At 32.9% G+C, this 12,655-nt stretch overlaps 1 protein-coding gene across 1 annotated transcript in view; it reads right to left on the bottom strand.

Annotated features, from left to right (window-relative positions):
• The window catches only part of LOC129233694 (death-associated protein kinase 1-like), a 126,813-nt gene that overhangs the window by 37,163 nt on the left and 76,995 nt on the right, over positions 1-12,655 (bottom strand). The window contains 2 exon segments of the mRNA XM_054867675.1: positions 6,601-6,644; positions 6,646-6,700. Of these exon segments, the coding sequence (XP_054723650.1) occupies positions 6,601-6,644; positions 6,646-6,700 (99 nt within the window).

Below are 12,655 nucleotides of genomic sequence, written 5' to 3'. Positions count from 1 at the left end.
TCGGAAAATTTTCCAATGGGACCTCCTTGAACACCCCTCTTTCCTCTCTCTGCAGCATCATTAAAGATAATCTACAGTTTTATTTAAAGCTTCAATTTTAAAAAACTGAGTGGGGAGAGTCGCTGTGAACCCAAATTTTTTCCTTTGATCTTACCTAAGATAGGATGCAATCGCGTTCTTTGACTTCAGTTTCTCCAAATGATGACCTCCGAATCTTCTCTTCCTAATATCACCAGGAGTCGTTAGAAGTGAGTTTTTAGTATTAAAACATCGAAAATTTTCCGGGGGTAAGCCCCCAGATCCCCCTCTTTTTTTATCGTCCAAACATTGCTTTTTGGAATTAAAAAGTTCAAAACGCGTAGTAACGGGAAGACGAGGGGCAATATAAGAGGGTCCTAACCATCGTAAAGCCCTAAAATTATATCCACATTTATGTATTCATGCGTGTTATAAGTGCACCTACCATGTTCCATGAAGAAGACGCTCTATTGTTAACTATATCATGCAAAAACGAGGGCCCCTTGGATAACATTTGCTACGGGCCCCGCGCTGGCTTAATCCGGCCCTGATCCAACTCCCAACTCTTTTTATAGTCACAAACTTTCTTGAGGTAAAATTTCTCCTCTACACACTGAGGACAGACTGTATTTAATAAGGCTGTGTATCCATTACTATGCACTGATTATCAGTTACAGTTCAGTTACATTGTTTGAAGAAATGCTTTCTGTAACAATCAATTTTTGCCAGCTAGTATTTATAATATAGCTTATTATTTCAAACCAGGCATGCAGCTCTGATAAGTCTCACATGACCTTCACAGATTTTTTGTCTTTGAAAATCCCCCCCCCCTCACACACAAACCGCAGTTACAACTATTGAACCTTTTAAATATCCCAAAAGGATTTTTAATGAAATTATTTTTTCTCTTGTTAAAATTTTGAAAAATAAATAAATAAAATAAAATAAATAAAAACACTTTTTGAAATTGACACTATTTTCAAAAGCAATTAATCTTCTCGAAAATTCTTTTTTCTACAAATAAATTAAGACATATGTATCACTTAGTCATCATTTTTGAAAATTCAGTTAAGTTTATTGGCATAGGAAAAAAATCATTTTTTGTGGTGAAAAATAACCACATTTTTACCGACTTAATGATTTTGTCTCCCCCGGAAAAAACATTTTTTTACTAAACAGAGATGGAAGTCTTAATTCCTTATGGAAGTTGCAGATCATATTTTATTGCAATCTTTAGAGGCCTTAAAATCCTTAGATACAGCTTTAGAAATCAAATTTGAAATTTTAAACATTTTCGAAAATTGACGACTTTTGAAGTGAAACTATTTTATCAGCCAGTTCGGATAGTCCATTTTTCAAAAATTTAAAAACTGTCTCATTTGAACCCCTTTTAATGGCTAACACGACTGGTTTTCCACTAAATTCTATGTTTTTGCTAGGAAGATGTTGTATGATATTTTTAAAATAACCTTAATGACTGTGACGTAGATGCAAAATGGAATGTATTACCAATGATTTCATTAATTGAAATTCTGATACATTAATTGTCCAATTGTTACTTAACAGTAACAGTTAAGCCCTTTCTTTTTAAGTCTCTACATTGATTGATTTTGCTTTATTTAGTCTCCTAAGTTATGCATTCACAGTTACCTAGACGCAGCAACAAATCGAAACTTATCAGTTTCAATTAATGTGAAACTCAATTATCTGACATACGAGAAATCATCCAAGCACGAAACGGAAGGAAGAGCAGTACAATACATTTAAAACGATTTATTTTAATTACATGCTTTGGTTGTCGTTGATGAACGTTGTCTTAAAATTTTTGTATCGTACCACGTAAATTATTTTTACTTATCAGTCACTAACTTTCTCAAAACCTATCTATAGTTGGAAACCATTGGAAGCTCACTTGTTTGATGGCAGATTTAATTAATTGCTGAAATTTATACTTTTACGGAAATGAACAATCAAGCTTTTATAACGCTGTTTACACTATACAGGGTCGTTCCGTTTTAACCTGCAATATCTTTATTTTCGCAACCATTAGTCCTAGATGTATACTTCCAATTGCAAAAATGTTCAAAATCAGATGCAGAGTTAAGATATTGGAAGTTTTAAGTAAAAATCTAAATTAGTCCAAACATTTAAAATTCAACTTTTTATACGGCCCCCTGGTCTTCTAACTTATATTTAGGGAAATATTTTCCATTGAAAAGTTTATTCCAACACAAAAAGTTTGAAATTACTACGACCAATATTCACCGAGATATGAAACGCAGCATTTTGTGACTTACAACACTTTTCACTCGCTGTCAATGGCACCTTTAGGGGAAAATATAGCTGTTAACAAGTGTTTAAAAATACATGTGTGCATAGAGTGTGGTTTTTCAAATTGTTCGAGGTTTTGTTGTGCATTTTTGTGTATCAATGGCATAACATTTGCATTTATTTTTGAATAGCAATGAAAAATATAAGTACCTTGTTTTTTCTTTGACGACCTGTCTTTCTTTGACATTGGTACTGTTCTGAAAGGGTGATAAGTACCAATCTCATCTTCTCTATGGTCCCTTAAAACTTTGAAATGGAATATGTCCTTCAGTTTTGGTCGCACAAATGTCAAGTTTTTTGTGTCAGTAATAGTTTTCAATGGAAATTATTTCCTTAAAATTAAGTTAAGGGACCTGGGGCCCGTATAAAAAGTTAAATTTTGTATTTTTTGACTAAGCTTTTTTCTATTTCAAAATTCCGCTATCTTAACTATGCACCTGATTTTGAACATTTTTTGCAATTTGAAGTATACATTTAGGACTAACTGTTGCGAAAATAAAGGTCTTGGAGGTTAACACGGAACACCCTGTATATTAAGTATTCATGAAGGTAATGTAAAAGTATTTCTAAAAAAAGCAAACATGAAAGCTATACTATTCTCAACATTTAGAAAAATAGAGGAATCAAAGCTACTTGTAAAGTTTTTTATATTAGTTCAATAGGGTTATTTTCTAATGTATTATTACTGCTATTATTAGTATTGCAGCTGTTTGACTTTTTTCTTGTGACCTCTCATTCCTTTATCTTTAAAGTAATATCGTAAATTGCGCAACTTGGGCATATCCATTAACAGCAATTTATGCATTTTTAACCAACTCAGTTTATATTCGTTGCAATGTAATCGAATTTATATTACCTTCACTTAGTTGGATGAAGTTGTATAATGTCAACTATTCAAATGATAAGTTACTCATTGAAGCATAAGTTTTCGAAAATAACTTCCCATGAAGAGTTAGTTTTAAATCTTTTTTTTATGCAGTCCGTTTGAAATATGTACATGGAATGAGTGATCGCCAAATATTTACCTGAAAACCTTTTATTAAACGCCCTTATACCACCTAAAGCATTTCTAAAACAAAGTGCCCAACTTTTTTTCCTGTCTTCAATAAATTTATATTATTCAAACATAATGATTGCCTAATTAACATCAAAGTGCTTCTCTTTCATTATTAAAATGATTTCATGCTTTAAAAAGGACGATTTAAATCTCTAAATATCGAATTTGTATGCAACAAAAAGCTTGACAATAGCTATATTTCCGTTAGTGCGAGCATAAATATTATTTATTGTTAATTGACTCTATAAGTTCTTGGAAAAACGAGTTTATAATAATAAATAAATTTCTTTTCGGAAAGTCACGCTCGTACTTATTAAATCATTCTAACAGAGCACTATTTTTAAAAATCATGAAACGATACACTTTTAAGCAATTCCAATATATTAAATGCTTGTATTCGTGCATCAATGAAACAAGATTTTTTTTTCTCAATTAACTTGTTGAAAAATGTTGTAATTTTTTATTCGAAGAAATTAAAAGTCATAATAATAGGATTTTCTGAAATTTTCGCCCTTGAAAGATAATATAGACCTTTTAAAAACATATTACATTTTGAATTTTTCGTCTTATTAGTAGCTGAACTGCATAAGTAAATAAAAAGGAAAAATTTGTACTCTCAACCTTATTGAACTGTACAATTAATTTAGTTTTAGTTGCTGTGTTCAGTTACGAATTACTGACTTTGTTTATTAAGTTACGTAGTGGCAATATTTCATACCATACTTATTGTTTTATTCTTAAAACAGGTTCGTATTTAAGCAAAGGACCAGTACTTCTTAGATCGTCCTCCTTCATTTAGCATAAAAAAAAAGCATCACTATAAATTAAACTAGTGAGAGATTACGGATTATTTCGAACGTTGTGGTGTGAAAAACAAAAAACTAATTAGCGTATAATTAGCCTCTCGAGGAGATTTGCTTTTCCTTTTCTCGATAAGTTGTATTGTCCATTCTTTTGAGAAAAAATTGTTTCATATGATGCACTTATATGCAAAAGAATGTGTCGTAGTCAAGAAGCACTAACGGTCACTTTATATATGGACTAGTAGGTTGCGGCTACTGCTAGAGATCCTATATATGTATTTAGGATCTCGAGCAACTGCTCGCTTTATTCGCCACCTGCTGTGGCTCAATGCCACCTGCGGCGGGTGACAATTAATGTTTTTAATGCCTTTTCCCTGGATGTTCTGTAGACTGTTTTATCAATTCATATCTCCGGTCCCTTAAGGTTTAGAGAATGGAAACATCGCAGAATGGATGTCCCTGGATGTCCTGCATCCAACGGTAACAGTACTGACCTAGTAGACATTAACAGTTCGGAGGAGATAGGATTAGAGGCACACAGACGTGCACAGGTTTTAATAGTATAGATAATTGAGTTGTGTCTGTTGACAGTAAACAATGTGAGCAATTTCAAAACCTATCCGCGAAAATTTAGGCTGATGTCAAATTAGAGTTACGAATGTGTATAATCGACCCAGGAGATAAGACGAGCAGAAATTAGTAAATGGAGGGAGCAAGTCCATTTTTGTCATTGGCTTAGCAAAAGCTGAGGCAAAGACTCCGAGTCACCTGACCCAACGACGACGAATGGTTTGACACGTTTTGCGTGAAACTAGCGATTGTTTAATCTAAAAATCAATCACGTGACATGGGGTCTTCGGTCCAAGAAAGAAAGTTTTCACTCTCTCCATTTTATCTCTTCTCGATGACTTAAACATTTATTTTGGGGCTGAAACAATCACAAAATCAACTAGCGCTGTCAAACAGCAAAATTACAATACATATTTGCATACACGTTCTTTGGGGTTAAAAAGAAACCTCTTTTTCAATGCGAAAAGTCACGGTGAAATATTTGTTTATAGTGGGGTTGTTTCCTTTAGTCAAAAGTCGTACTTTTGTCACTGAAATTGAAAGAATAAGCAAAAAAAAAGTAATAACATGGATTCAGAAAATACTTTTATTTTCACAGTTATTTTTTAATTCATTTTTTAAAATGTCCGATTTTGAAAACAAGGCGTGGTCTTTATGACGTCACAAATGATGCGATTTGGCGCATCTTTCTACCACGTTTCCACGTTATGATAATCAAGAAGTGAATTACGATTGCGCTCTACGCTTGATATCAACCATATCGTTGCCAATACACTTGAGTAAGATTCGAATTAATATTTTTGGACCGAGAATGGCAACATTGAATGGCATTTTATCATTTGTGATGTCATCGGCAGAAGCGTTAAACGATGAAAGAGCACCGATTTAAGTAATTTTTTAAAAATATTAAACTTAAAGAAATTATTTAAAAAATGGTCAGATTCTATGTTTTTAGGCATGTTCTTTCCTGAAAAAATACTTTTAAAATTTTGGAAACGAACCCATGTTTCATCTTGTGACTGCGGCTTAGAGTCCTGAACAACAAAACATTTCGCATTGAAGAAAGAGATTCTTCTTAACTTCTAAACAGGTGTATGCAATGTTGTGAAATTTCTGCTAAAACTATATTGATCCGCTCTTTAACCAGGTGATACAGTTTCTGAAGATTTTCTTTGGACAGTTTTATGGTTAGCATTTGTTTTAAGAGTTAGACTTTAATTATATTGTATAGTCTTCATCTCTAAAAGAAAATCGATTATTTTAATAGGCAGATTCGCACATTAAAATATTGGAATGAAAATCCTCTTTCCTGCAATATGCACAAATAGTGAATCGGATACTAGTTCTACACAAAGGCACAAGCAAAAATAACAGTTAGTGTACTAGGATATCTACCTTTTCTGCTTTTTTTTTCTTTTTTGCTTCGGTCCGATATCGTGAGTTTTTAATTATTTCTACGAAATTCGATTAGTTTTTTTTTCTGTAAAAATAATATAAAATTAAATATAAAGTAACGAAACTCTGAGAAAATATTTGCTGTATCGAAACTAAGAACTTAAAACTAATGTAACGAAAGAATTCTGAAATTTGAGACTCCTCTAAGCTAATGATAGTTAATAGCTTTGTATAAGATTAGTGTAAATGATCACGGTTTTGGACGACTTTCGCCAAGATCACGTTTTTATTACAGTGAGATCCGTTTCGTACAGTTCCGTTTTAAGATATTAAAATTGGTCTTAGATACAATATTGAATCTAAATTTATGGACATGAGTTGTGTGTAATTTGGTCAAAGGGAATAAAATAAAATAATCTTACTTACGCTATCCAATGCATGGATGTTTGTCTTTTTTGGAATACAAAAATTTCACTACGTTCAAATGACCGAGTCCGGAAGCAATATGTAGAGCAGTCTCACCATGCTGAAATACACAACAATATGTTACATGTTTAAAATTGTTTCCAATAAAGTAATAGTTTAAAAAACTGAAACACGCTTTTGTAGCAAAATGAACTAGAAAGTAAAAAATAATCTTTAGATGATAAGTATAATAAAGTAATTGACCAAGCACGTAATTTTAACCTTTTACCTGCCGATGTTCCCAAATGGGAACATTTTTTTGTGAATTTTTTTAGTAACCTAGTTATTTGTTTAGATTTGTCATATTTTCTGAAATGACATCATAACAGTATGAATTTATTTTAAGTGTTCTTAATTTTTAAAGTACGTTTAACCTTTATCTTGAAATTAAAGTCAATTTTACTGAATTTCTGAACTTAGAATTTATCTAAGTTTTTTTGTATCTGCTTTTAAAGAAAAAGATGTAAGAAATATTTTATTGGTGTTATTTAGTAGCCAGAGGGCATATATTTTATTTCAACTTAACAAAATATTTCCAATTATTATTTCTTGTGAGTTATTTCCATAAGAACCGACACGTTCCCATTTGGGAACATCGGCGTTTAAAGTATAGTATTTGAGGGGGATTTTAGTCAGTCGCGGAATTTGAGTGTGATTCCTCTTTATTTCAAATATTTTGTTGTAGAAGATCTGTTTTGTGTTGAATATGCGTGCTCGGTTCTTTCATTCACGAACATACATTTTTTATCAATCAGCTTGCCCTTCACACCACTATTCTATTGTAAATATGACCTTCACACCCGCCTTCATGCATTCTCTCTATTATAAGTAAATCGCGTTTTCGGGGGTTGGGATTCTTGTTTCCTACCCTACTCACTTTCTATGAATTGTATGTGTTTAACACTTTTAAAATGTTCACAACAAAATGGAAGAAGTTCAAGACAACTGATAAGAAGCCTCCCAAGCTTTTGTGCATTACAGAAAAATTAAGTGTTTGGTCAATTACTTGATCTACTTATCATCCAAAGGTTATTTTTTACTTTTTAGTTCATTTTGATACAAAAGCATATTTTTTTTAAAGTTTTTAAACTATTATTTTCTTTTTTTTCTCTTCCTTTTTTCTGTTTAGTTTAACTTGTTTTACGAAAAAATATTCATTTCAACATAATTCAAAATTATTTTATGTTCATGAAATTTGTCCCCCCCCCCCCCGCCCAAAAAAAGCGACAAATAGTCTCGGGCAGCATTCGAAATAGTCGACTCTAACAACTTTCAACTGAGCCGATAAATTGCCTGTTGAGTAATTGTCTAATCCAGCTAATCCATCTCAGTCATCGATGTATGTGGGCGGAAATCATATTTATCTTATATAATTAAAAACTGAGCGTATGTATCTATGTATGTATGTATCTGTGTCCAAGTTACTCCTCCCGAACGCCAGTGAACTGACCATCGAACCAGGTAACAATAGATTCGTAATTTTCCCGCCTTTATGTTTGGCTATTTAACATAATCCTCCGATAATAATTTGCAGAGATATCAATTAAAAACTATTAATTATGACACTTAGATTTCGACATGAAATCCTTATTTTTCGAAGGCTTTCCTCCATTCAACTTATTATTCAGTGCTTCATCTCAACTTTCTGTAACACTGCTTTTATTAAAATTTGTAGCGTGAAGAAAATTATCGAGACGAAAGATCTGTTGCCATTTTTTCCCCTCGAATATGAACAAATAAAATTCTGGTTTTTGTTTTAAAGGCTTTTCCTGTATCGAGGGATTTAAAAAGTTTCCTTTTCGGTTATTTTTCCGCAATCTGCCGCAAAATTTTACTGATTTTTTTTTGTTCAAGCCTGATTGTTGAACACGCGTCACTTGACATAACTTTTATTTTCGAGGCACCGTGCAAAGCGGGGTGACGCAGCTAGTATTGCTTTGAAAATTTGAGATACATTTTAATAAAAGTATTGTTCAACAATGGCCTGATCAACAATGAATTGTCAAGTGAAGGCTCACCTTAATTTTGGCATGAAATTAGTTACAAACAATTATAATTCATGTTCTAATTGCCTTGGAGCATTGAAACAAATTTTGTCTGATGAAGAAAAATCAAACGTTTTTATGAATAGTTTTGAATAATTTTTGCAAGCCTTTTTAAACATTTTTAAAAAAATGCTTCTTTTTTGTCGAATTCATGCAAAAATATTGATTAAAATTGGAATAAAATAACAATAAATAGTTAAATAATTAATTTGATTATAGAATATTGCATTGTCATTGAGTCTGCCAAATTTCAAAAGAATCCGATTGCAGGAAGTGGGCGAAATTTGAGTTGCAAGATTCCGTTACAAGATACATACATAGATACAGGTGAAGCTAATAAAAGCGTGTTAATAATAATTACTAACTAACGATAGTTAATAGACATGACTATAGTTGCAGCTGGCGAAACTCAGTAATTATCATTCACTGTGGCAGTTTAAAAATTTTTAGTATCTTTTACGACCAAACTTACAACTTGATGTAACAAATATTTGGCTAGGTGTATAGATATACAGGGGAGAGTTACTACAAATGCTTCATTCGTTTTCGAAAAGCTATGTATCCAAAAATACTGCACGTACAAAGATGAGGTATTGTGTTAACCAAGTGCAGTATTTTTTAAATGGCAACAAAACAAAAAAGCAGCCCTTTTTTCTGTTATTACATAATGTTCATCAGTTTTTTCCGTGCTTTGAGGGCATGTAAATAACCTTCTTTATGTACCCCCACTACCAAAAGCGTTACAAGAACTCAAAGATGGCATTCATGCGGCAGATGACCATTACCTGGAAGACGCTAAAAATGTGTGGTGCAAGTGGTACGTAATCGTTATCACTACCGTATGGATGCTATCTTTGAGTTCTTGTAACGCTGTCGATAGTGGGGGTGCACAAAGAAGGTTATCAACGTCTAACGTGTCCTCAAAGCACTGCAAGAACTTGGGAGCATTACGCATATTGTAACACAAACACACACAAAAAGCTTTTCTTGTTTTGGTGCCATTTTGAAACTACTGCACTCGAATTATCACCTGGTTAACACAATTCCAAATCTTGAGGAGTTTGTGGTTTTTTCATGTGTTCCACAACATTGTACGTGCAATATTTTTTGGATCGTTTCAAAAAAGAATGAATCATTTGTAGCAACCCAGTATACTAAATATGACACAGTGAGAAACAATGAAATATGAACAACGAAAGAAAAGTTGTGAATAAAATGTGTGTACATTTTTAACTATGGAATACTCTTTCATTGGAAAGTTTTTCTAGGTCGAGCCTGATATATAGTGATTGCAGCCCTTGTCAAGTTTAGTTCTAACATCTGCTTGCCACAGAACATATTGGTATTTCTATTAGCATGTCAGTATGGAGTAAAAAATGTTAGTATGGGGCACTAAGATATATATGTATCTTGTAAGCTTTTAAAGATTAAAGAAGTTAGACACAAGCTTGTATTCAGTCGAAAACTTAAATATGTGTATGACTTGTACTTCTGGTTTTAACGTGACTCATAAACATTGATAAGTTATGAAGCATTTTGTTTTTTGGAAAAGAAGTCACGAATTTTTAAGTGTTAGTAAGTAGACAAAGTATTTTGTCATGAAGTATAAAGAATTGAAAAGCTGTGAAAGGTTGCATTGAAGTTATCATTTTTTTATTCTTTAGGATTCAAAAGCAAGGCGTTTTTTGACCTTCACTCTCATAATCTGGTTTTCTCCATAACTAGATAATACGCTCCCGATCCGCTGATTGGGATGGATATCATTAAACAGATCATTAAAATTATGTTTCGTAAAATCATCTGAACTGAGAGTGAGTCAAAATTTTTTTTTTATATGCCACAATCAGCTTGTCATGTGCTTACATGTTAAAAATAGGTCATATGCATCTAAATAAGCGAACCTACTATTACAAATTATCAAACTTTTATTAATATGGTTGCAAAAGGCAAAGGCTCAAATCGTTTTTTTACAACCCTCTTTTTTCAAGGGGAACCATAATATTTTCCTCGGCTTCAAGGTAGTTTTAAATTTTAAGTTTATTAGCATCTTTACACATGGTGCACTCATGCGGGGCGGGGGGGGGGGGGGTCAAGGGGTCAGTGCATCCTTTATATGCTACTCTTGCTTATAACTAATCTCTTTAGCTCTCATAGAAAATTAGCATTGTTTTCTGTTTCTTTTGAATAGAAAAAAATTTATAACGTGCTTCACGACATTTCGAAAGGTCTTTTTGTTGCGTCCAAGAAAGAAATAATTGTCTAGTTATTATAAGTGGTTATTTCAAAACGTGCAGCATAAAGATTATACTGTTTACAAGAATCGATGTACAAGAAAGTAGGTAATGGCGCAAATACTCTTTTTCATTAAATATGTACTTAGCTGTTACACATAAATATTTGAATATGACTGACACAAACGATGGACATACACTTCGACATAAACATTTTAATCGAAATTAAGTTCAGTGCAGTTCAACAAGAATTTCATCTACACGCAAATTCAAAAGAAAATTAAACTGTCCGAGTTATACAGGATTTCGGTTTCAGAATTTAGAGGTGTGGTTTAAATAGAAAAGGGCGTATAGTACGTTTTAGAAAACATGATATAAAGTAAATCGATGAAAAAATTAACAAAACTCTGTGACCTCAGTGACATGTGCGACAGTCTGTACGAGGTTTAACAAAGCTGCGGAAATCGATTATGAATCCAATGACCGGATTCTCCTGTCGGAACCGGAAATCATAATTTCGTGGCTGATACACCACTGCAAATGCAAAACGCAATAGTGGGTATGACGTAAACTTTTCTTATACACCAGCTAAAATCATGCTCGGTACGCAGTTTATGCTTCATTTTTGAAAGGAAGCTTAGCAAAGGGTAAATTTTGAGGTAGTGCCGACAAAAAGTGAATGAGATAAAAACGGTGTCCTGTCTGTGATTATGTGAATATTGATGTTGATTGACATAACTTCAGACTGCATCTTGAAACATACTTTCATTTTTGATTATGTCAGGAAAACAAAAAATACCAACCACTCCCATTTGTCACAACTTATCTATACGAATTCGGATTTTCAACCTATGCAGCCATCAAAGCTAAATATCGAAGATGCCTAGATTCTGAACCTGGTGTTCGACACCAGCTGTCAAAAACCAAACCAAGTGTATTCAAATTGTGCAAACTAAAGCTTTCGCACTCTTCCCCTTTACTCGGTGTTCAATTTCGACTTTTACTCGGTTTTTCATCTATTGATTTTCATCTGATAAACTAGATTTTTGTATTCCAAAATATGTAAATAAAGTTATAAGCATTGTAAAATACCTACCAAGTGTTTCTTGAAACAGTGATGTTCCCCTCTAATTAATGCTGGTAAATTTAATAAAGTTCAACTAACTACAAGCTACAAGTATCTATACACCGTAATGATATAGGTCCGAATACTGGTCCAAGAAAGGAATCCGTTGGCTAAAAAATTTGAGAAGCCCTTCTATAGCACATGCCTTTTTACTTTTTTTTTTTAGAAATAGTATAAAAAAAAAAGATCCGTTTTCAAACTTTTGCTGTTGCTGTTAGTATCTGCAAGAAACAAAATTTCGTCTTTACTATTGTGCACTTTTGGCATTTTAAAAGCTAAACTCAAATACAATAAAACACAGAATGTTTTGTCCTGACGGTGAAAGATTTTCGGTTTAATACCACAGCAGAGAAAATAGTTTTGTGTATTAAGTAAGTATAAAAACACATATCCAAACTTTTTCGTGTACATTTACTTCTGCATGTATTTTCTCACTCGTACGCAAGGCGGACCCAGCTTCGGGGGGGGGGGGGGGTCTTCACTAACATATGAGCACATTTATCGGTAGGGGGGTCATAAGTGCAATATTTAGGTTCAAGTAGAGTACTTTGGATTCTCCGTCGTTTAAATTCTCACAATTTAAGTCCTTAAAAACGCAGTTTCATGCTATCTTC

Source organism: Uloborus diversus, chromosome 1 (genome assembly GCF_026930045.1).
Source record: "Uloborus diversus isolate 005 chromosome 1, Udiv.v.3.1, whole genome shotgun sequence".
In the NCBI taxonomy this organism is placed as follows: Eukaryota; Metazoa; Arthropoda; class Arachnida; order Araneae; family Uloboridae; genus Uloborus; species Uloborus diversus.
The sequence above is the reverse complement of the archived record's forward strand: the minus strand, read 5'-3'. Positions and strand labels throughout refer to the sequence as shown.